The 26,122-nt window shown below is 41.0% G+C and overlaps 1 protein-coding gene across 1 annotated transcript; it reads left to right on the top strand.

Moving 5' to 3' along the window:
- The first annotated feature begins 8,082 nt into the window (after positions 1 to 8,082).
- Positions 8,083 to 21,141, top strand: LOC122765419 (protocadherin-17-like). The gene is made up of 4 exons (XM_044019668.1): positions 8,083 to 11,720; positions 13,149 to 13,207; positions 13,385 to 13,554; positions 20,426 to 21,141. Exons 1-4 carry the CDS (start codon positions 9,252 to 9,254, stop codon positions 21,001 to 21,003), a joined length of 3,276 nt encoding a protein of 1,091 aa, XP_043875603.1. The 5' UTR covers positions 8,083 to 9,251; the 3' UTR covers positions 21,004 to 21,141.
- The last annotated feature ends 4,981 nt before the right edge of the window (positions 21,142 to 26,122 follow it).

The raw sequence follows: 26,122 nt of genomic DNA, 5'->3' as shown, positions 1-26,122 counted from the left end.
GCAATTCTCTCACACTGTATGTGGGACACTTGAGGTAAGAGCACGGCGATGCATCTGGCTCAACCTTTGTGAGGGTGCACTAGATTTAACGGAATTTAGAGGGAGGCCCCCAAAAATAAAACACCGCACATGTTAAATTTGTCTGGATAATGTTTGTCTCTTATGTGAAACAGATCACACTCATTCTTAAATACAGAGCACAGGGTATAAAACAGGGTGCCAGATTTGATAATGTGAAGATTCCCAGATTTTTTTTTTTTGTTTTATTTTATTACAGTAAAAATTACTTACAAATGCACTGTTTTATGATAATTTTATTGTCCTAGTCACAATTTTTAAATTGTTATTAAATGGCAATGTAACCATATATCTAAGCTACACATGAGTGAACAAATGGTTGCAAACCCGGTATACTCCTCTTGTGCAAAGAGATTTTGATTGTATTTACGCAGTGTATTCACTCACTAATATTTATAAACAGCAACAGGAACATGTATTTACCTTGGAACACTCTATATTTTAGTAGAAAATGAAACATTTTCTTGTAATAAGCTTTTTTCATCAACAACATCAGTCATTTCTTGTGTAAATACAATCAAAACCGCTTTACACAAGAGGGGTATATTCTGGCCAAGAGGGATATAGTCTTGGCTAATTTATACTCTGGGGTTAAAGCGGCATAGGCTATAATATATCCGGGGTATAATCTAGCATAGGCCACTTTAAGACATGGTTTATTCTGGACTGGGGGTAAAACACAACTCCTGACCAGCTGAGCTAATGGGGATGACACATGACTGGTATGTCCATAAATAATATATTAGGAAACCTAAGCTGCGGCCCGTACAAAATCTTACTGTAGGCCCCGATTGGCTCACGGGCCGGACTTTGGACATGTCTGCTATAAAAGATAACAAATTAAATGTCGTATACAAGGACCGATCACCAGTCTATCACAGGGCCAACATACAGAAACAAGGCAATCAGAGATGGCAGACTTCCCCCCCCATGCATGCAACAAGCCTCTGGCCCCCCTCTGTTGGTCATAGTGGCAAGTGCATCAAGTGCAGAAGAACACACACACACACACACAGAGCCATCATGAACTATACTTCACTTCCACTCCGTGGAGTGGAGTAACAATCAGTCTATGATCATGATCAGTGTATCACACTCATATTCACACCTATAGTCAGTTTAGAGCAGTGGTCACCAACGTGGTGGCCACAAGGGCTCACTTCACCTCACTTGCATGTATCCATATGATCACTCAGTAAAATATCATTTATGTAGTTTATAAAAAACTGTGATAATCGTTAGGAGTAAGCACTGGAATTAATGTGTATGCAATTGAATGCATAATTATTTAAATGGTAAATTGCTTAAAATGTGAATATGGTAGCCCTCCATATTATTCTCAACCCTTAAGGTAGCTCTCTATCTCGAAAAGGTTGGCGACCCCTGGTTTAGAGTCTCCTATTAACCTATACCCTCAATCTGGGTTTGAGATTTTTTTATGGACTGTGAGTGAAAACTGAGGAGATAAACCAAAGTGAGATTCAAACTGAAACCTCCTCACTGTGAGGCGCCACTGCTAACCACCTATACCCCCCACAGCATTATGCATAATGGATTTGAGTTTAATGGGAAATACTCTAATGCTTGGATTTTATTACTGCTCGTTGAAAAGTTAGCAATGATACCACTTATGCTTGTGCTTCAAGTGCGGAGCCGTTAGATTTTAATTATTTCAAAACGTACACATGCCAACAAATCTAAAGCTCTCAATGTACGCAGACATACATGTAAAGCAAAATGGTAATTTTGTGAACTCAGTGCCATTTGCATGTTTTTTTTTTTTGCCTACCTTGACATGGCAATGAGGTTGCCAGGCAACCAGTACAGGTGATACACAGAAATACTGGGCAAATGGATGAAAAAAACAAAAAAAAAACCTTGCACAATGTTTTCAAGTCCATCTTAAATTACATTTGTTTGTAATTTCCACATCACAGTTTGTTTTGAGAATAAACAAATGAGATACACTGTTTTTACTCGGGGAGCTTTAAAGGTTCTTTGCACTTAGCTTATCACCTCATCCTCCGTGCATTGACTTGACAGGGTACTACCAGTCTTTTTCTTCTGCCTCCACTACAGAAAGCAAATAAATGTCATCTATTCCATTAAATCTTAGACAATGAAAGAGCACGGTGACTCATAAAATGGCTGTGTGAGGTTTTTAAATTGTTGCTTTCCCCCAAATAATACAATTGAGCATATTTATCAGTAGCACTGTTGCTGAGCATCTTTTTGGAGCGCTCTCAAATCCGGTGTCATCACATGATGTTAGTATAAAATTATCATCAGTCCTGTCTCTGTCTCTGTGGGGTTTTCTTGTGCAGTGATTCAGTGGCTTCTGTGATTTTTTTCCATGGCCTCCTTGTTATTGTCCTTTGACCTATTTGCTGTCTGTGCTGCTGTCTTTGATTCTGGTCTGGTGTACACTGTTGTCTATTTTCAGATTTCATTCAGTCCTCAGCTAGGTGTACTTCCTATTTCATCAATGTAATGGTCCCCGAAGTTGTCACATGTAATGTCATACCCCATTCCAGTTTTTCACTCTAGGGTGGTTGCTATTTTTAGGGTGAACCAGCACAGATGTTAAGGTGTTGAATGATTTGTGGTCAGTGGCTGCATATTCGCATGCTTCACTTGGCTTCTGAGACAGAAATGAACGCCTTCAGCTGAAAGGTTGAAACTCTGATAGATAAAAGAAAAGAAAAAATCACATTTAAACATTTTCTATGATCTTATTATCGCTAAAGACTCTCAGTATTGTGAACCGGCTTGCTCTTTAATGTGAGCTGTAATTGTTTCTCGGATCTCTGAAGCTACATCGCACTGAAGTCTAACAGCTTGGGACAAAAGGGTCATTACGGAGATGAATAATCAATAGAATTCCAGGAACAGTGTGATTCTTCCTTACGGCTGCAATACTAAAAGTTTTTGCAGCTCAAGCTTTTCACATTTACATGACTAATTTGTAATTCATATTGCAGATTCCTCAGTAGTTAAGCGTCAAATAAATGTTTGTTATGCGTTTGTGTTTTGTCACAATCACAATAATGTCCTTTCTCTCATTTACAACTCATCAAGACGCAGACACTAATACCTGACTGCAATTGATTTCATTTTAATATCTTGCTAATCAGTCTGACATGGAGATCTACTTGTGCTGTCAACAAAGAATAACCACGACCTGACGTTTTATCCTAACAATAATGTCTGACGTCGCAGCTCATGTAGAAACAGTTAATAACGTGTCAGAAATTCATAAATTGAATGACCCCTGATCCCCACTGTTTATTCAGACACTGCGCCTTTCACTTATTGTCTTTGCAGAAAGTGCACTGCAGGGTATGTGGTTTGTTGCCGTGTTTTTTTCGTAATTATATTCATGATGGCGGTCTCGAACATTTGGATGTGAACTGAATGTGAAATCCACTCCAGCAATTGCGTGTCCGCTTTACACGCCCAGTGTGTTTTGTGTTTGGATCGGAGCAGTGGATCACACATTTGCTTTCCAGACTGATTGATGAGCAGGTAATTTGTGGGGGTTTTTTAGGTGCATATTTGCATAAAACCCTTAAAAAGGCACATTCTCAACACACAGCCTTACTCGTAGCTCCTTTGCCGCAAATGAAAATTAAATCCAGAATTTATTAAAGCCATCTTACTGACCACCAACTGAAACTCGGTCGAATCTTATAAAGAATCCCAAATTGCTTTCATATTATGTTAGGCTTGACTCTTTTTAAAATTTGGCAGAAAGTTACTTTAGCTCCACGGGGAATGAGAATGTTGCTCAGAAAAAATTAAACTGCAAAAACAGCAACTGTTTCACCCACACACTCAGGAGGATCAGGGGCTGACTCCTTAGTTCAGATTCACAATTCAAATGTTTGGTAACTGACACATAGTGAATTTATATTAACATGCAAATCTACAGCTGTTCTGCAACAAAGCTAGTTTACTCAACATGTTACACGATGACAAGGCTTGAGGGATGTCTGAGGCTTCTTTTGTTGGTGACTGTCAACCAACACAAATGGAAGTGAGTCGTGAGTGCACCAGTAGTAAAAGGCCATTGTCTGGTGAGTGGTCAAAGGGTTCTTGACAATCTTGACAAGTTTGCGTATATTCAAGAGACAGAATTAGATATCAGCTAAATGTCTGCACAAAACTGCAAAGCAAGAAAAATAATATGACACAAAACCAAGATTGGCAATTTTTTGTGACAAAAAACCTGAACACCAAGCCTAACACTTTCTTCAAACCACTTAATTAGGTGGACAAATGCTTTTTTAATGTAAATATCCAATCAGCCAATCACATGTCAGCAACACAATGCATTTCGTCATGTTCAGTAGACACGAACCTCTAACTGAGGTTCAAAATGGGGAAGAAATGTGATACAAGTGACTTTGAGCGTAGCATGGTTGTTGATGCCAGATGGGCTGATCTGAGTATTTAAGAAACTGCTGATGTACTGGAATTTCCATGCCCAACCATCTCTAGGGTTTACACAGAAGGAAAAAAATATCTCCAGTGACTGTTAGTTCTCTGGGTAAAAATGCCTTTATTGATGCCAGAGGTCAGGAGAATGCCTGGCTGGGTTACAATGATTGAAAGGCCACAGCGACTTGCAGTAATAACACAAAAACCACTTGTTACAAACCCACAAAATGTTAAACCTTGAAGCAGCTGGGGTTCAGCAGCAGAGGACCACAGCTGGTGCCACTCCTGCCACTTTATTAGGTGCCCTGCATACCTGATCAAGTGGTGAGTGTACATGTCACACACACACACACACACACACACACACACACACACACACACACACACACACGCACAAAAACATCATTCACAAAGTGCTCTAAGAACACACAGCTCCACCGACACTGAAAATGCCCAGTGTTCAAAAATGTGAAAATAAATGAATAAATAAATTCATTCTCTGTGTCCACCCCGTTTATTGGATCTGCTCCAAACTTCAATGGGTTCTTCCTGGGGTCGTGTCCCATTCCTGGAAATCAGTCCAGTAGTTTTTGAGTAATCCTGCAAACATAGAGCCAGACACGAGGAAACATGACTGCTTTGGTGGTGGAAAAAGCTAAATAATTCTCTCTAACCAGCCGGGTGCTGTAATTTACTTCTTGAAAATGTTACTGAAACGATGCATTTGTTGGTGACTATTTTTAGCTGTGGATAAGTGCAGTATTTAGTGCATTATATATTGGCTGCATGGCGACTGTGTGACGATGACTGACAAAAAAAAAAAATGCATTTGTCCTGGACCTTAGCCAAAGTACTTTTGCTGTTTAAATATAATGCCAACTACCTGACTGCAGTTCTTAAATGCAGAACTTCACTCACTTTGAAAGGGCAGTGATTATACCTGTCACTGTGGGAAATTTAGAAGTATATAAATTTCACTTCAAGACAGTATGGCTTATGGAACACTTATTAGACGTTGTCAACAAGTGTTTTGCCTCAGAGGAATAAAATATATCTTGTGTTGAAGAGGCGATAAATACATGTTCATTAAAGTAATTCAGTGTTTTGGGGAAATACTGTATGCGAAATGTCAACACAAGTATCCTTTTATTTACAACATTGGCTTAAATAAAATATTACCAGTCACTTGCGTATGTTGCATCATGTAGATAGTGTCAGTATTATCAGATACATTTCCGAGATGCCCCATGTTGCCACCACCCAGACAGATTGGATGTAATCTTTTTTGTAGGTGGTCATAGGATTGGAAAAAAATCATCCCCCAACTGCATTGTTGTTTTTAGAAACTGTGTTCCAGTCGCTGTGAATAATTCACAGACCTCTGCGTCCATTTTTCATTTGAGCTACTTTTAACTGAGAAAATGTTCCCCTGTGTGGACAATGGGTTCTCTGGATTGTGGGGGGGGGAAAAAAAGGTTTCACACTAACAAGGAAATTATTTCCGATGAGTAGTTCAGCTGGATTTTATTCAATTATCTGGGCAGAAAAAAATGAAATTCAGTTTTCTGCCATTGTGGTGCTGAAGTTTCGGCAGTAAATCTCAACCTTGGCACATAAAAGTAGGATAGGTCTTCTCTCTTGTCGGCTTTAATGGGGCTTCTTTGTATGTGTGAACTGAATGAATTAACCTGTTGGCTACTCTGCTCCGGGGTCACGAAACATGGATTATGCGGAAACGTGGATCATTATTGCGATTAAAGACACATAATAGTAAGCTTCACTGTGTACAAATGCTGGTTTATAATAGTGGTGTATTAATGGGATTCAGTAAATCTATATATTTAGAATTTGACCGTTTGGCTATTGTTATGTTTACAATTTTTTTACTATTAAGGATAATGCTCATAAACCCCTGTCCATGTACTTTTGTATATGAAGCCTCATGTCTGCACCATGCCCTCTGCTGAACTTTATCCCAAACTGACAGTTTCCTTTCATGCATTTGCTCTGCGGTAAAACTCTGGTGCTTGTGTGACGATCATCATTCTCGCTCAACAGCATCAGTATTCCGGTGTGCAGCTTGAGGTGTGGTGCAACCAGCAACAGGCTCAAATACAGAATGATAAACAACTTAATCTCGCTTCTAATCATGCTTGTGCAGAGTGGTAAGTGAATCTCTTGAAAGAGATGCCAAGATATTGTGGGCATGCTTAAATGAGCATAGCTACTGTTTGTCATTTCAACATCTGTGGAATTACAACAGGTATGATTTCACACCAAGTGAATAATGTGACTTCAGGTTAAAGGAAAATCAATCCATCACAAAACAACTGAAACATCCGTGTGTTTGTATTGCCAATAACGCAGCAGAGACTGTGGCTCTTTCTGGGGCAGGTGGAGTGGTCTCATTACTGGAAGTTATCAAGTCAACAAAGTCGTTAGTTCACACTAAAACAAGGTGGTGAAAGCCTCACATTCAGATGCAGCCTATGTATAATGGATATCTCATTCAGAGTTCAAATATTAAATGGTAAGACTGTGACAATGCGGGCTCAATTGTCAATAGCAGTCCTTTCCTGAGGTTTTAACATAGACTGAATGATAATTAGTTTCCCTTTGTTGTCCTTATCTCTTACCTGCAGAAATAGGCAATTTATGCAGGCTGTACCCTGGCCAGGCAAAGTTGATGCTCCCCAGAGGAGGAAAGCAGCCATGTTTCAGACAATAGGAATGAACTCAGGGACAACTCAAGGTTGATTTAGATCCTGAGCAACATTGAATTAAATGAGGTACTAGGCAACACTGATCTCACCCGCAATGTTGACACAGCTTCCTCTCAGCTTTGCTCCAATGGGGTGTCTGCACCACCAAGGAGGCCGGTGTGTCACTGAGATGCGGTCAAGTGGGAATAAAAATGCAAATGCCAAAAAAATATTGTTCAAATAGTGAGCGAACTAAATGTTAGTCCATGTCTCTTCAATATGATATATGAGATGGATGTGAATGGGGATATTGAAGGCTATAGTGTGATAGCTACAGAAGACAGGTTACACCTACAGCTGTGATATTTGAGCTGTGAAATGTGATTTTTTTTTTTCTTTAAAGAATAAGCATTTATCATATGTTCTGTACAGAGATTATCCTGATAATATACCCACCGTCTGTTAAAACAGGTGGCAACAAGATCCAATACTACAGAGGACAGGCACGGGTCTCATTGATAAGAACATTTTATCCCATTTTTTTTGGCTAAATATCCAAAGTGGACCATTGACAGTAGGAACATGGCATTCTGAGGGGAGAAATACCCAGTTCCTTTCACACTTTATCAGCTTTAATGTTCCATTCCTCATACCAAGTGGCTCGTGTGCTCTACATCTCCCCCAGAATGACCACTTGTCAGGTCCTTACAGCTTTTACTACATCCCAGCCAAACACGTTGCATCGATCTATTCACAATCCCTGGTTCACATCCACATGTATTAGGAGCAACATCCTCCAGCACGTTTCCTCCGTGCTGCTGCTGCTGCTGCTGCTCAGTGCGCGCACATCAGTAAGTGAATCACGTAGCACTAGAACAGCCCTTCTTCATGCGATCTTGCCAGACCCATTGGAGAAACCCCCCCTAAGGCAAGATCTGTCACCGTTCACTCATTTGCTGGAGGAGGATCAGAAACTGTATTAAATGCGGCCAAGGAATACACTGGAGTCTGTTATAAAGGCGTCGAGAGGTTTCCGGTGCGATCTCACAGTGGAGGGAGCAGGTTTCAACAGTTGACGCGGAGAGAACTGAGCGCAGGAGAAGCGATTAATTTTGATTATCTGAGATCCTCCAGCATCCTTTTCGCGTTTTTCTCTTTCCTTTTTCTCCCCCTCTCTCTTCCTCTCTCTCCTACGGCAAGGATCACAGCAGCAGTGCCAGTGCAGACGATCATTGTCCGAATGAAGGATGCGAGAGCACCGCTTCCAATTGGACTGGATTATGGGATTATTGGACTGATTATAGGACAATCGTCGGGCAAAAAGTCGCAGCCGTGCCATAGATGCTCTTGAATGACGGGAACACAAAAGGTTGGAGAGGAGTATTAGCGCCGTATCCTGCTTTTATTTTACTTTGTGGCATGGGCAGGCTGCATATGCTGCGCGAGCAGAACCCATATGCAACAGTGTGCCGCACAGGAGAAGAAAAAAAGTAAATGCATTGTGACTGGTTACACTGGCCAATGCTGCATTTTCAACGGGTATGTCAGTATTTTGCTGTAGCCTAGGTGTAGATGTCGCATGAGGGCAATGCGCTTTTGTGAGCCACGGTCTAACCTTCACCACAGAGATTCAAACGCTTTAACCTTGGAAGCAGTGAGGGAATATTAATACTTTATAGTCATCGATTATTCATTATGTCCCACCCGTGAGGAAAAACAAAGCATTCCTCGCGCACTATGTTGAATGTGATGTTTAATTCATGCATGATGTGTCGTCGGGCGGTCATCTTTGTTTACAGAAAGAGTTCATCATAGAGGGAACGGCATGTGAAAGAGGTTTATACGCCGATTGAAAGGAGATAAGGATTCCGAAATCGATTTCATATCCAATTAGTGTGAGATCGGCGTCAAACACATGTCTGGTTTGGGCTTGATCCTCCAGGTTGTGCCGTAATCAACAGGTTGAAAGTCAACGAGGATTCTTTTATTTTTTTTTTTCTGTCTGCCTCTACCGCATATCGAGTTGAAGGGATGCGTCTCTCTGTACCCATCTTCTTTTTACTGTGGGTTAAAGCCCTGACATTGAAAAATCTGAATTATTCTGTCCCAGAGGAGCAAGGACCTGGTACAGTTATAGGTAATATAGCAAAAGATGCCGGATATGGGACTATGGAGAGAGGGAAAAAATCAAACTTCAGAGTGCTGGAAAATTCTGCACCACATCTGGTGGATGTTGACCCGGAGAGTGGACTTATATTCACCAAACAAAGGATTGACAGGGAAACATTGTGCAGGCGCAACCCCAAGTGCCAGCTCTCCATGGAGGTGTTTGCCAATGACAAGGAAATATGCATGATCAAAATTGATATACAGGACATAAATGACAACTCGCCCAGTTTTCCTTCAGATCACGTTAACATTGATATTTCAGAGAACGCAGCTGCTGGCACGCGCTTCCCTCTGACAATTGCACATGACTCAGATTCAGGGGAAAATGGGATAAAGACCTATCAAGTCACAAGAGACGATTACAACACCTTTTCTTTGGATTTAAAAGTGAGGGGCGATGGGACTATATATCCAGAGCTGGTGGTTCAGAGACCCCTGGATAGAGAGGATCAGAGTCATCACACCCTTCTCCTCACTGCAATTGATGGTGGGGAGTATCCAAGATCAGGCTCCATGCAGATTAACGTCAGAGTGACTGACTCCAATGACAATAGCCCCATTTTTGAGAAATCCTCCTATGTGATAGAGATCCCGGAAAATTCACCGCCAGGAAAAGTACTCATAGATTTGAATGCCACTGACCAAGACGAGGGAAGCAACGGGCAGGTGGTTTATTCCTTTACTGGATATGCATCTGAGAGAATGCAAGATTTGTTCTCCATTGACCCCAATACAGGCATCATCAAGGTCCAGGGAGAAATTGACTATGAGGAAAATCCAATCATAGAGTTTGACGTGCAGGCTAAGGACTTGGGGCCCAACCCGATACCCGGCCACTGTAAAATTACGGTTAAAGTGCAGGACAAAAATGACAACTCGCCCATTATAAGTTTTGTTTCTGTCCGTCAAGGAGCCATCAGCGAGGCAGCACCTCCGGAATCTGTCATAGCGTTGGTCAGAGTGACAGATAAAGATTCCGGCAGAAACGGTCAACTTCAGTGCCGGGTGCTGGGAAACGTACCCTTCAGACTGCAGGAAAACAATGATAATTTTTACACGCTGCTCACAGACAGACCTTTGGACAGGGAGATGAAAGATGAATACAATGTAACAATAGTGGCGCGAGATAATGGGATCCCATCTTTGAACTACACCAAGTCATTCACTGTGAAAATCCTGGACGAGAATGACAACGCGCCGCGCTTTACAAAGACTATTTATGTGCTACAGGTGCCTGAAAACAACATCCCAGGGGAGTATTTGGGCTCGGTTCTGGCCCACGACCCAGATGTAGGTCGAAATGGAACAGTGTCATACTCCATTCTGCCGTCACTCATCGGAGACGTTTCCGTGTACACCTATGTGTCTGTTAATCCCACAAACGGAGCCATATATGCCTCACGCTCTTTCAATTATGAACAAACAAAATCCTTCGAGTTCAAAGTTCAGGCTAAAGATGGAGGATCCCCTCACATGGAGAGCACTTCTATAGTCAGGGTCAATGTACTCGACGTCAATGATAATCTTCCAGTTATTATTTTGCCCCTCCTGCAGAATGATACGGCTGAAATCCCAGTGCCTAGGAATGTTGGCATTGGATACATCGTGACCACAGTGAAGGCGGTGGACCACGATCACGGAGAAAGTGGTCATCTAACCTATGAGATCACAGAGGGAAATGACGACCACCTGTTTGAAATGGATCCGTTGGGAGGAGAGGTCAGAACTGCCCAAGCTCTTTGGGAAGAGGTTGCCCCAGTGGTCGAGCTGGTGGTGAAGGTAACGGACCATGGCAAGCCCCCCTTATCTGCTGTGGCTAAGTTGATCATCAGGGCGAACACAGAAGCGGCACCAGGAGGGGGTTCCAGCACGAGCGGGGAACAGCAGCACTGGGACGTTTCCCTGCCCCTCATAGTTACCCTCTGCATTATCTCTGTCATGCTTTTAGCAGTCATGACTGCCATCGCTGTCAAGTCCAAGCATCAAGATAAGGAGACTGGGAATTATAACTGCCGCATGGCTGAGTACTCCAATCCTCCAGTGGGGAAGGGCAAAAAGAAAAGGATCAACAAGAGTGACATCATGCTGGTGCAGAGTGAGATGGAGGAGAGAGATTCTGCGAGCAGGATGAATGTGGTGAGCAGCCCCTCACTCATCACTTCTCCAATATGTTTTGACTACCAGAGCCCTCTGCCACTCACACTGCCCAGGTCAGAGGTCATGTACCTGAAAACAACCCCAAACAGCCTGACAGTCCCGAGAGCAGGTTGCCACTCCAGCTTTGCCGGGCTAAGCACAGACACTCCAGCAAGTAGAATGTCAGTGATACAGGTAAGGAGGATGCTGCGCTGTGTTCTTTATCTGCCCTTTATTCTCGCTTATCTGCAACTGCTGCTTTACCACACAAATCTGACAAAAGAAAAGTAATTGACTGAAATAGAAACTCTCCCTGAGCAGATATCATAATTATTATCAGTTTTCTGTCCCTGTGCTGACATTATGAAGTATTCTCTCTGTATAAATCATACAGAAACAATGTCAGAATGCGCAGTAGTAGTATTTCTCACTAAAAACACTCTATTTTTTTCAATGCATCAGAATCGTTTTAGAGGCCGTTCTGAAAGTCCTCCCTGCAAAGTGGTACAGGTGGTCTGCATAATCAGAAAGTCCTCTCAGTTAGACATGCAAACAGTGTGAGTCTTGAACAAGGCTGCTGTGACCCTGCCAAATCCACTGCTATAGAGTGAAAACAAAACCCTGCCTGAAATGTGGGATTGGACAGGTGTTTGAGCAGCTTGTCCGATCACATTACTGAACCAGTGTGCGCCAGGCAGTGAGATGCACACAGCATAACCTCACAATTGCATTTTTTTGCTCCACACAAATATGGGCCAGAGCTACCCACCCGCATCCACGGTTGGCACAATAAGGCCATTAATAGGGCCCAGTCTTGCCTTGTAGAGATGGCAGCATTGAATGCACAAGCCAGCTAACATGCTAATTTGACAGCATGGGCTTGTAGCGCTGTTTAACACACCCGAGTTATCTGTTGTAAACGATGAAAATATCTAGGGCGCTCTCACAGACAGTCTCATTTGGAGATGATAACACAGATGACAAGGCCTGGCACTGTCACCAGCCACTAGTGTATGTGGGTGTGATAAACACAAACACATTATTCTCAAGATGGGGGGGAGGGAAAGGATGCTGATGACACTGGCTAATGCTTTATTCTATTGCCCAGCCAAAGAGACACACATGGTCATGATGGAGATGCGTCCTGTTTCCTCTTTCATCATTGGCGGGTGTGCTTGGTAGTGCACCTGATGAGCGGCGTTTATTGACACCTAACGTGTCAACGTGTGTGTGTGCGTGCAGGTGTATGTGTATGAGGGCTGAATATATAATTCAAAATTCAGACAGATATAGCGATTGCAATTTGATATGTAATACATATAAATAAATATAATATATATGTATATTTATTTCTTTTAAGTAAAGCTAACGTCTCATAGTTGATGTGTTTTGTGTTATTGTGTTAGATTTAAAACAAGATGAAGCGTCGCCACATGAGATAGAGTACTAATAACTACTACGCACTACTGCTGCAAGGAGGAGAGCTCAAAGATATGAATTGCGTCTTACATTTATGTGTGCCATTGAAATCTGAAAAAGATATTGATTGATGAAATGAACAGCATCAAATCCTTTACTCAGTCACTCACAGCGTTGTCTTTTTTTTTTTTTCTTCATTTCTAGACGGAAAATTTCCCCTCAGAGTCCAACTATGCTGGCAGCAGGCAACCATTTGTCCAAAGGTAAGAGGTCTATGTGATTTCTTCCTGCCTGTGTTTTTAGCTTCTTCATCTTTGTATCTTGTCAGCTGACTATGGCTATCAAATAGGAGCACTCATGTAGAGGTGAGTGGGTAAGTTATGTTCTCTCTCTCGCTCCCTCCCTCTCTCTCTCTCTTTCCCTCTTCCATTCTGCTGCAGCTCAACATTTAAGGATGCAGAACGAGCAAGCCTCCGAGACAGTGGCCATGGTGATAGTGACCAGGCTGATAGTGACCAGGATACTAATAAAGGCTCACACTGCGACACGTCTGCCAGAGAGGCCCTCAAGATGAAAGCAACAGCAGTTAATGGCCAGCCTTTTGAGCAGGGTGAGCCGACACACTCTCTTCCTGACATCTTGAAGATGCCTAACTGAATCTTGTACTTTATGTGCTGAAAACATGCATGCAGCTCGCTGGTGTTCGAGGAGAGGCCCACCGGCCTCAGCTAGTGCAGCGAAACGCTGAACATGGGAGAGATGAATTCAGGCTGTTCTTAGTTGCAGGTACTTTTTTATTGCTTTTACATCGCAGACAGCCTGAGCTGAGTTGCAAAGATGAGAAGAAGGGACCAGAGTGGAAGGTAGATGGTAGTTTAAAGGGATAAACGAGTCCATTGGCTGAAGGTAGAGCGTTCAAACGCCTGCTGTTTGATTTAGCCATCAAACAAACTTATATGCATCGCAAAGTGAACCTCCGCCTGTATCTTTTTGATCATGGCATTATTTGAACACCGCTTTGCCACATGTCTTGAAAAGCATGACGGAGACAAGAAAGCACGATAGACACTTGCGGCAGGAAATGACAGGTATTTCTGGTGCAACATGACAGCGTGTTTCCACCTTTTGCTTGCAAGGATTTTCTCAGTTATTATCAGTTCTGCCATGGTTACATTGCTTTGAAAGGAGCTTTGCTTTACAACTGAAAATAGAAATGGTGAATTTTATTTCTCAAACTCGAAACAATCCACACTGCCAGGAGTGTAATCATAGATGATTGTCAATCTGCTGCAACCTGGTTGACCTGATAGGGACTGATATATTTAGTGGGTGTGGATATAGACTGAAAATATGAGAGCAACTCTCACTGGTAAGATAAAAGATGATGGGGGAATAAAGTGGTGAGATTTGTCGTTTCCTTGTGTGAGACTTGGAAAGGAATGGCTCTGGTCATCAAGTCCCTGTGCAGTGCTTTCCACACCATTTACATTGCCATGAACTGTTTGTTTGTAGCTCGTTCAGGAGGGCAAAGATGGACGCACCCTCGTGCATTGCCAGAAAACAAAACGTGTGAATTGCAATCTCTCTCTCTCTCTCTCCATCGATCTCACTTTTGTGTTTATGTCTTTGTGCTGATGTGTGTGTGTGTGTGTGTGAGTGTGTGTATGAGGAATTATGGCAGACCAAACTTGACTCTGTGGGAGGTGTAAATTCAATCACATTTCGTCTTGTAGCACATTTCAGAATCAGATTCAGCCCAAGTTCTAAGGCTAATCACATGCAAAGATATTGGAATAGATGTTTTGTACATGCGAGACTGACAAAAAATTCCGTGTGCAGCGCTGACACCTGTCGAACAGGAATGTCAGTCAATTTATAGACAATTTATAGATATAAGATAAAGAAAAATGCGAGGTGTTGCTTTAATATTAATAGCTTTTGCGAAACGCCTCTCCTCTATGTGAAACATTTATTTAGAAACGCAAAAGTAATGATTAGATGAAATGGTGTTCTCTCTTGTGGGGTAACTTAGTTAAACATTAAATGGTGTCAGTGTCTGCTGACTATAAGATGGAAGAGCTGCATAATGCATTATGCCTTAGACCTGATCACACAGAGACATCACCCTCCAACCCACACACTCCTGCTGTCTCTTGCTAACACATGCATGCACACTTGCATGCTCGCACACACACAGGTACATTTGTTGAACAACAAAGCCTCTGTTTTGCAGATTTTAAAAAGATAGAGCCATTATCTAAAATGGAGACACCACAGATTTTGGTTCCAAATGCACCAACACAAAAGCTTGTGGGTTAAGTAGTATTGCTTTTATGTCTTTACCTTTACCATCCCTCTAGTCTCCCGGCTGCTTTGATACAGGTAATGTATGCACCTGTGCAGCTTCCCCTATCATGCACTCTGAATATTTATTCACTCTCACAGACACCAGATGCACTCTGGGTATGTTGCTAGGTTTTCTCTGATTCTATTTATAATGGGCAGGCAGTTTCTTTGTTTTGGAGCATGTTATTGTTCCTTTCACACTAGCCCATAAGATCATGGCTTCTTTGTCACTCGTCATGATTCAGTTATGTGCCTCTGCAAATGCAGTGGACTAAACAAAGCCATGATGTAAATCAACCCTTTTAGAGCTAATAATTATCCATTTGTATTCAGTGGTGAAACTGAAACTGAATGCCAATCCCAGACACAATACGATGGAAGCATCCCCACCTCCTCGCCCTCTTTTTTTTTTCTTTTTAAATAGACGATATAATTTAGATCATACGTCTACTAACTGGTTACTATTCCGGTTAGTGGATTGAAGCGTAATAAGGTGTGATTAGAACATAAAACATCATCCCTTGTCAACATTAATGGTACCACTTAACTCGAAGTCCCCCTTACTTTATTCATAAGCAGTATATAAAGTATATAATAACATTCAACGTGCTATAATGTAAGCAGATATACAGTTTGATTCATTCATTTGTTAATTTGTTAACAGCCATAACTCCTCTTGAGGTAATCAAAAAGTGGGGGCTGTTAAATAAAAAAAGATATTAATTAACAACATAGTAAAAATGTGTAATAAAATAAAAAGTATTATAATTAAAAATGATAGTTACAATTAATGACAAATGCAAAATAATGATTCATAATTGGCGTTTACAGACTATCTGCTTACACACATTGTAGTGTGTGACAAACCAAATCAATATACGCATTTAAAAGTTTCACCTATTTACATTTAAAATACTTAACTCTGCTTTTTCTGCACCGTCTAAAATGCACATATGTTGCTTAGTGTTGAAAGTGGTGAAAGTGGCCAATGTAATGAAGGCAGCATCTCCCTGCTTTTCCATTGCTTATGCATATCGTCCTGGCCCCCATGTAGGCAATTTGTGCCTTTTTTCCCATGCACCTGGAATAAAGATGGCGTAAAACAAATGCATGGGCACAGGCTGTGATGTGATGCAATGTAAGGCAGCGTAGATACTTCAAAGTGTAGCACTTATATGCAGAACCTATGTTACGATTTTTCCCAAATCAAAGCCATTATCCCTTTTGATGTGGAATGCATTTTGAACTCAGCATACTTTCTCTTGATCTTGGTCCTGACAAAGATAGCATTAGAATGGTTTATGCAAAAGGGAAAAATGTAACCGGGAATGTAACCTGAAATCTAAGAGGAAAAATGTGGCAATTGTAGTTACAGTTTGATGAACAACTGTGCACACAGCCAATCAAATATTAAAGAAGGCTTCACTTCTGCTACTTTATTACAGGCTTTAAGACAGAATTTTATGATAATTTTTTTTGCTGTCACTTCTTTTAAACCATTTAACTACCATTTAATGAATTGTGTGTGAGTGATTCAGATTATTAATTTAATTTAAGTTGCTTTTATTCACCAAAAGACGTCTCATGTATATTAAAATTTCTTTTTCAAGAGAGACTGACCAAAAGAGGGCTTTAAAAACATTGTTACAACAATACAACATTTCAAATACATGAACAAATGACTCTAGTGCTGTACAGCAGACAACATTTAGCTGCATAAATACATAATTTCCAATTTATTATTGTAAACTCATCAATTAGGCATATTGTTTTTGAGATCCCATACCATTTAATGTTGTTAAAAATGCCTATTTTAGCTCAATAAATTAAAGATCATTCATATATTATTAAACATTCAATAGGATTGTATTATTTCATTTTTACACAGAATCAGCATTGATCGTGTCAGATTTCATGAGAGAGACTGAGATCATTTGTTTTGGTTGGAACAATATTTATGTAAAGCATCTTAAGGTGCAGGGTGTGTGTGCACATCCAGCTGGGTACAGCTGCAGAGAACAACAAAACAGCACACAAAGGAAAGCAAAAAGGTTTCCCACATGATGAAATTTGCACGCTCCCAAAATATTACACTGATACATAACCCTGTCAGGCAAACATCTTTGTGAACAATAAAAAAGCTGCATACAAAACAAAAATGTGGCAGCTAGGATACAAACCAACACTCATTATTACAGAATATGACCATGCACACATGAGATACATATCACAGCACAGGAAATATAGAATGTCATAATTGTTTGGACTGTTTTGCAGTAAATGTAAAAAAAAAAAGGCATTTTCCATTAACATTTTTAATGTACACTCGCTTTGGTAATTCTCTCAAACCGCTCCTGTGTTAAAGTTACAGCCCAATTCAATTAGCTGAATCTCCGTCGCGTATTTATTTTCTGTTATACTGTGTCCTATATGTTTGTAAGTGTATATGTGGGCGTGTTTGTGCAGATGTTTATGCGCTCAATCAGATCTATGTGATAGCGGCGGCACGTGGTTTGCAAATGAGCATGTACAGTATGTGTGGCGTGGCCCGTGGTGCTGGTTTCCACGTCTCATGGGTACGACGGCACAGCACTGGTTTATTTTTCTTGTCCTTGGGTTTGTGTGTCCTCCAGCAAACTGTCCAAGGCTGGTTTAAAACACTGTTGTCTTTGAACTAGAGCACCCCCCCGTCCTCCCCCTCCTCATCATCATATGCAGCTTCCAGGCTGATATTCTCACCCTCATCAGAGCCCGTGTTCACAAGTGTTTTCATTCAGTCACTCGTTCAAGGTTTTTGATAGAGAATAGAATGGTGTGTGAACAAGATAGCCTTATTTATAGACCAATGAATGGAATGAAGTAATGTTTTCATCAGATGAAATATTGTCTGCGTTATGTAGAGATGAGTGTGTGTGTTGTTTTTCTGTGTCAGTTTATATTTTTTATGTTAGGCTCGTCCAATCCATGTCTTACATTAATAATAGGAAACTCGATTTTCATCATTTTAATGTATATTATACTTAAATGAGCAGCGTTAAGCCGTGTTTATACTCATGTGAGGCACCACGGTGCGGACTTCTGTGGGTAGTGCGCCCACCAGAAGCAGCCGCAGAGGCACTTATGGTCTGCATGCTAAGCACATTAATATGATCCAAACCGCAAGGTGGTGTAGACAAAACTAGTCTGGATGAACAAAAAGTCAGTGCGCTAATGGCTATTGAATGCCGCTGATGTATATAGTGGTTCCATTGAAATAAATGCAGTGAAACTCTTTTGTTTCAAATGCTGTATCCTTCTCTTATTTACACATTTGTGTTCACACCTTCCAACAAGCCACATTAAGGCAGTGGAAGAGATGTGTGATAGATGTGTAAAGTTCCTCAGTGTCTCACACAGTGTTTAATACAATTTACATGTGACTTCCCCTCCCTGTGCTGCTTTGTTAATCACTCCATACAAACTCATCTCCAACACGTCAGAAGCATCTGATCGTCTCTCTGGTCTATACAAATGCTTATAAAGACAAATCTGCCCGGCCACTTTTCCCTCGGATGCATCTATTATGGCGTACGCACAAATATCCAAAGGTGTGCGACGATTTTTCAGCACTTAACAAAGACACGTTTGACAGCTTTCGTGCCCATGAATATAAAATACCTCTGTGTGTCTTTATCAAAAAACACATTTTCTTAGCATTAAGTATTGGCAACAGGAAACAAAGTGACACCTTCTGCGTCACAGTATCATGAAAACTGGCTCATTCCACATGTCACACTCCCGGGTGCTCATTTTATGTCTGCCAGGATTTGGTGTGGTGTGAAATGTAAAAGAGCCTCATATTGTTACAACTTTTAACTCAAAATTCACAGTCGCACGTACACGTTGTACAATCCCGTGGGGTTCGGCCCGGTAAGCTTCTGCTGCTGCTTCACTCATTAGATGATCAGCATGACCCACCTTAATCACTAATATCATGTCGAAAAAGGCTGCATGTGTTTATTCCATTATGTGAGACAAATGATGACCTAGCAGTTTGTCAAATGCTACTGCTAGTACTGTCACACTAGTGTCCTGCTGTGGGGCTATTAAGATGATTCTCATTTGAATTTCCACACAACCCACACTGGTTATATTTTTGCAGCAGGGGCAAACTGTTGATCACTGAGGTGATCACTTGTGGCAAGGACAGGTCACCATGTGCGTCCACTAACAGGGAGTTCAACGAAAAATGGGCAGAAAATGCAAATGAGCTGTTAATTGGGCAACAGATTCTCTCCCAGTTGTTAGAAACGTTAATACAGGTCAGGCTAATGGATGTTTGTAATACTAATGGTGTTTCCAAAATTCACTTTCCCTTTTATGTTTTATTCCACATTCGACTAATATATATATTTTTTGGGAAATATCCAAAATGAACACATAAATTGTACAAACATGAAAGAAAAGAAAAAGTAACACCCTCCCAACAGTATTTCTGAACACATCCATAAACCAGTAAAGGTTAATACCACGGCTCCTGCACATTTCACAGCTGTTGTTTTTTTCCTGTTAATTCCACACAAACTGCCGTTGCTGCCGAAAATGTAAATGTATCTGAAAAATGCATCACTTCCTCTGCACCAGATCATATTTTCGAGGAAAACACCTACACAAGTCATTGAGAATAGTGAAGGGATGGCAGTTCATGTATAGACTTAATCAGATGCTGCATTGAAATTGCAAGAGGAAAACAAGCAAAATGAACTTTTTTGTGTGTCTTACTGAATCGATGTCCGTCACTTCCGGGTTGTTTGTCATATTATTATGTCCTTGTGTGTGATTTCTAGAATGGAGAGTGTTGGTGTCTTAAGTAAATCAAAACAACATTACACAATAATAGCTGTTACTGCAGGCTTCTTGTTCTGATTTTATTCTAAGAAATCCTGGTGATACACTACACTAGTGCACACTACATAACTTAGATGAAGACCGATGCTATTGTTAGTAGTGTGGGATTTCAAGAAAAGTACAGGAATTTGTGTTTGTTGGTTTGTTGTTTTTTATTGTTGTTGCTCATTCTTTTCACACATTTTCTTGCTGGTTGTTTATTCTTACCCCAGAAGGGTCCAATAACAAATGTTTAACTGTTTTTGCAGAGCAAGACAAATCAGTCCACTGCACCGATGAATGTCGTGCACTGGGACATTCTGACAGATGCTGGATGCCAAAGTTACGGGTAGGAAGCCAAGCAGACAGCGCCGATAATCGCACCAACCTTTTCATCCCTGTGGGAATGGATGCCATGGTAGAGACAGAGATTTATGGCACCATCAGCCGCGGCAGCAGAAAAACCCTCAGCACGTTTGGAAAGGAACAGCGAGACAGTACAATCCTTGTGGCCAATGTCAAACCTTACTTGAAATCACAGCGTGCACTGAGCCCACCACTACAGGAGAGTCCATCTGCATCCAGTAGTCCAACCAAGAGTAGTTTGCCCCTGGACTTGGCCAACCAAGGGTCCAAAGAAGATAGGGAGGGGGGTTCAGACAGCAGTGCCTATGGCCCTCCAGATGGCCAGTGCTCCCCACTGCACACTGAATTGGAGGAGCCGTCCTACCTGACCTGCGAGCTCAAGCCTAAGTCCCTGTCAAGCAGTCTCATTCACAGCTCTGTCATCAGCCAGGAGTGTGGGGGGTCAGATTATCCGCTCGACCCACGGGACTCTGGTAACTGACGGGTCAGCTCATCTTGCTTACTCACACCTGCCAGGGGTGAGCTGATTAAATCACAGATGAAATCACAGATGAATGACCAAGAGGTGATTTTCTTGTTTTCCTTCTTCTTCTTTTTTTTGACCCACAGAGGTGTCCAGACACACACATTGTATAACCAAAAACCATCTGCTGTGTATGTTTTTTGAGTTTGTGACTTGTTGTGTTTCGGTGAAAAATATGTGTCCTTGACTGCTGTGGAGGTTTGGGGAGAAAATCAGTGCTTACCTGACTTCAAGTGTTTTCATGGTGTTCTGTATCTGTCAGTTTGGATGTCTGTATTTTACACATTTCAAGCTCAAATTTCGTGAGGCTATTGAACAAATTGCTACTGTTAAGGTATTGAGTCCTGTCTGCTTTTGTACAGTGAAGCTTTCTGTCTCCGTTTAGTGTTTAAGGAACATCTCTTTGAATATCACAGACAACTGAAACACATATCAGTGATGTTACATACAAAAAGTGAAGTGTCTTATGAACTGTTAATGGTGGTGCAACAGGGAATGTCCCTTTTCATAAAACCATTTAAGGTTCCTGTAAAAAAACAATTTTTTAAGAATGTATTTGTAATTTTATTGTTGTCCTCTCCACAATTTCTGTGAAAATAAGCTGAGCTTACATGTGAATGTGGGCTCCTTGTACTTGTTGTGTATTTTATTAAATTTCTATACACTGTGCGCGTGGATGGCAATTATTTCTGACTGACAACAAATGCTTAAGTTGTTGTTTATGTGAGTCAGGTGAATGATGTCTGCAAGGTGTTTGAATGTGTTCATAACGAAAACTAAATACAGAGGAACTCTGTAGCTAAATACTGTATACGAGCCAAGTTACCACGTTCTTAATAAGATCCCAGTATGATTAACTTCAAAGGGAAATAACACTTTAAACAGCCATTCATTTCTTAAGAAACTGTATTAGTTCTCTCACCAGGAGATGAGTTGACTGCCTCTGCTTGATGCTCATATTGTCTGATAATCATCCATCATGCGCTGGCGATGGAAATCCTGCTCTTGCCTTTTCTCCCTCACTCTGAAATTCAAAGTCATCAGAGCTGCTGTCAGTTAGACGTCTACTTGTGATTATAGCTTTATTTAAATATGAATGTGTGTGACAAATTACAAGACGCGAATCTGAAACGCAGAAATGAAAAAAAAAAAAACACACACAACATTCAGCTGCAAATGGCAGTTACGAGCAGAGCTGTTTTGCCATGGATACTTTTCTTTTTTCTCTCTTTGACTTCATACAATTTAATTTTAATGATCCCTGTGGGAGGAAGTGGGTCATTGAAATAGCAGAGGTTGAACAAATAGTACACTGAAGGTTATCACAAGTAAATAACAACAAAACTGAAAGAATTATCCATTCATTAGTTAGCAATTAGTCACCAAATAAAACAACATTACCACTCCAGCAAAGGATGTCAAGGTTATTGGGCGTCAGCGCTTAATATCTAACACTGTGAGCCCCTGACAGTCCATTATTTGCTCTTGACTATAGAATTATACAAACACATTTTTCATTTTTCACTTTGTATATGCCTCCATTTTCCACTATTAAATGTTGAATCAAATAAATATAGTGAGGAAAGCATTTTTTTATGCTTTTTTCATTCATATCAGTAGAGGAGGGAGAGAGGCCATGAATTCTGCTGTGACCAAAGATCCATAGCATTCACTGCATGGGCTTGAGATATCAGGAAATATAGAGTAAACAGTGATGCAGGAATGTAGGAATGTAGGAATCTGAAAAGTGTTTTGTGTTTTTCATCTGTAAGACAATCACGCAAAAGACTTCGGTTTCATTTTACCTGCTCCATCTGGAGATAGTGACTTTTGTGCCCGGGCTCAGTGAGCAGTTTGAGAAGGCCTTGTTTTTCATGAGCTGTGGATAACAAAATCCTGTCATCCACTGAGAGCTGACTATAAGTATGACTCCGTTTCTCCTCGGGGAAAACACATTAATTTGGATTTTGATTTGCATTTGTTTTGGTGCTGGTATTGACACAATTCCAGACCTAGATGTCTCATCTCAGCAGGCAGCTCTGATGAGCTCATCTGCATAAGTTGAAATACTCTTTGAGAGGAAGATTGCGTGGGTCACAGCAACTCATCCCATTGAAATACAGACAGAAATATCACATCATTTTATCTGTATCATTCTCGGGGGTTTTGGAACATGGGGGGGATGAAGACAGGTGAGCAGAATGTCAAGTACAAAGGGGCCGAACCATTTGCCGCAACACTCGCTCCTCCAATTTTTCACACTGTGTCGCTATAGTGATGCAAAGCAGGTTCAACTTCCTCTTCTGTCATAATTGTACACAATTTGCTTGGGAACAATCCCTTCCTTAATTAACACTAAGCTACAGAGCTGGTGCTTGACAAAAAAGTGCAATGTTGGTGAGGGGAGGTGAATATAGATTAAGGACTAGCATGCAGTGTTGTGTGAATGTAACACTGCATATGACTTGTCTCTCAGAATGATTGCCGTCACATTGAAAGGGAATTACAGACAATGAAAGTGATCTGTGTAATACTTCCTTTCTTTGGCATTTTACATACACAAATGGTCTATTCAGATGAAAATGGAACGAGCAGTGTACCATTCAGTTGTGAAAAACTGACATGCTCACCCTGAGTACTTAAGCTTTTAATTCAATAATTCAATAACACAGCCGATTAAGAGCTTGTCTTCCACCTCCACCAAATGCTATGGGATGCGGTTCCACTTGGCTGAGACCTGTTGGTGGGGAAACAACAGTCAACACCACACATAAACAATAGTGAGATTGTATTTTTCTGTTTTAACCATGAGACGTCATTGAAGGAAAAAGCACAAATGCCTTTGGGGCAAAAGTGTTTGCTGCATGCTTTTGCATGTTTGTTTTACACGAAGGAGACAAACTTGCTCATCAAAAACACCGTGCCCAGTAAAGTCGTTAAAATGTGATGCCTCTGAATTTACCATAAAGGGAGCTGTAATTTGCGAATTACTTTAATAATACACGGTATGAATTATCTTAATTATTCTAAAAAAAAAAGAGAGTATTATAGTTAAACACTTTCCCTCTCACATGTTTATTTAACAAATTGCAATAATCAAAGGTGTGAAAGGTAGTTTCACAAATTCATATTTTCAAACCAAATAAAATAAAAATAAAAGAAACACCGTTTATTACACATTCGATGACAACAGATGAGAGGATTTTTGCTTCACTATCTCAGCAGTACAACACAAGATAAAGTCGCGCCGTATCAGTTTGCATACAAGCAGGGACGAGGAACAGGAGATGCAGTTATTATTACCAAACGATATTTCTGGACCGCTCATCAGCACTTAACACAATACAAGCTGACATTCTGGTGACAAAAATGATTCAAAGGGGACTAAATCCCTTTCTGATTCACCGGGACGCCTAACGCAGGGTCCAGTTAGTTAAAGTCGACAGCACTCTGTCTTCTGCTGTCACGACCAAAAGTTGGGGCCCCCCCAGGAATGTGTGAGCTCAGCTGTTCTGCTTCACGCCGTCGACTGCCGTGCGAATACACCAGATCAATATATTTTAAAGTACTCTGATGATGCACTTTTCCTCACCTTGTTTAATGACTCAGACAGACCTGTGCTGCACCAACATGGAAGCGAGTGGAGTGAGAATAATGCCGTCAAAATAAACACTGCTAAAGCTGAAGAGATAGTGTTCGGATCGTCATCGGACCGCCATAAAGTTCCCGTTACCGTCCGTCATGAAGAAATCACACAGGTTCTATGTTATAAATACTTGGGTGTCATGATGGGCCAGCGCTTGTCATGACAAGACCATATTGAACTTGTCTGCAAAAAGACGAAACAAAGGATCTATTTCCTCCGACGCCTTAGGTGGTGTTGTTGTTTCATACCTGTTTTCTGTGGTGTGGATCGTTCTGCAGTACTGTAATACCACATGGCACACACGTCTGCCCACTGCTGTGAAATCCAAACTACATCATGAAAGGAAGATTGTAGGTCAACCAATTGAAACACATTATGAATCATCCTACTCCAACAACATGTTGAGACTGCCTAAGAACATTGCCTCTGACCCTAACCATGACCTGAACCATGGATACAAACTAGTATCATCTGGCCCGGAGGTTCAGGGTTCCTCAAATCAATAAGGTTATATTGGAAAAAAGCCTTTGTACACCAGTGAATGGAGAAACTAAATATGGAACTTTGAGGCGTCTTGAACGTGTGTGGGCATTTGTAGTTTGTCAAATAACGGTGACAGTGGTTATCTCTTTCTCTGCACTCTTGTCTTGTCATGAATGCATTCACCAACAGATTATAGACAGTAAATTAACAGAATATAATATATATATATATATACAATATTCACAGCATCTAACCTATAGTCTGGTTTCAAAGACAATGATGAGAATTGCTGAGCACCGTGTAACTTGGTAAGGATGGAATATAACATCCTCACTGTTGTTGTGTTGCAGCACGGTGGCTGGTTTCTCGCAAAATTGAATACAAACGGAATAATGTGTTGTTAAGTTTCTATGAAGCACGGTGAAGTGGAGATAAATGCAAATGCAAATTGTCCCTATTCAGTCTGATTTCCTTCATTTGGATTCAGACTGGCATTGTAATATTATGCCTGTGTTAATGCAAGTCATCTCTCACAATTGATTCTCCCTTTGTGAGTGTAGACAGACTTGACAGGGCAGCCTCTGAAGCCGTTACAAGACACTGCCCTTCATCTATTGTTTTGTCCCCATTTTTAAATGGCACATTTGGCTGCATTTGGTTTTCATTCATACCCACAGGAATCAACACTTTTTACTGACCCCATCAAACAAAAAATCTTGACTACAAAGCGATTTTTCTTTTGCATTTTTCATTTTGAGGGCTCATTTAAAAGGTGTTACGGATGGCTTTCTCTTCTGGGAGGAGTTCAAATGCATGCCAATCTGTCAATCATTATTAATGTTTAATGCCAAGAAAGGATATAGCATGAGGGAACGATCCGGCAGGACTTCACACAGGTTTTGCTTTGTGTTACTGGGTCATGACACACTTTCCTTACTTTGAATTGGG

The sequence above is a fragment of the Solea senegalensis genome, linkage group LG2 (assembly GCF_019176455.1).
Source record: "Solea senegalensis isolate Sse05_10M linkage group LG2, IFAPA_SoseM_1, whole genome shotgun sequence".
Lineage (NCBI taxonomy): Eukaryota > Metazoa > Chordata > Actinopteri > Pleuronectiformes > Soleidae > Solea > Solea senegalensis.
The sequence above is the reverse complement of the archived record's forward strand: the minus strand, read 5'-3'. Positions and strand labels throughout refer to the sequence as shown.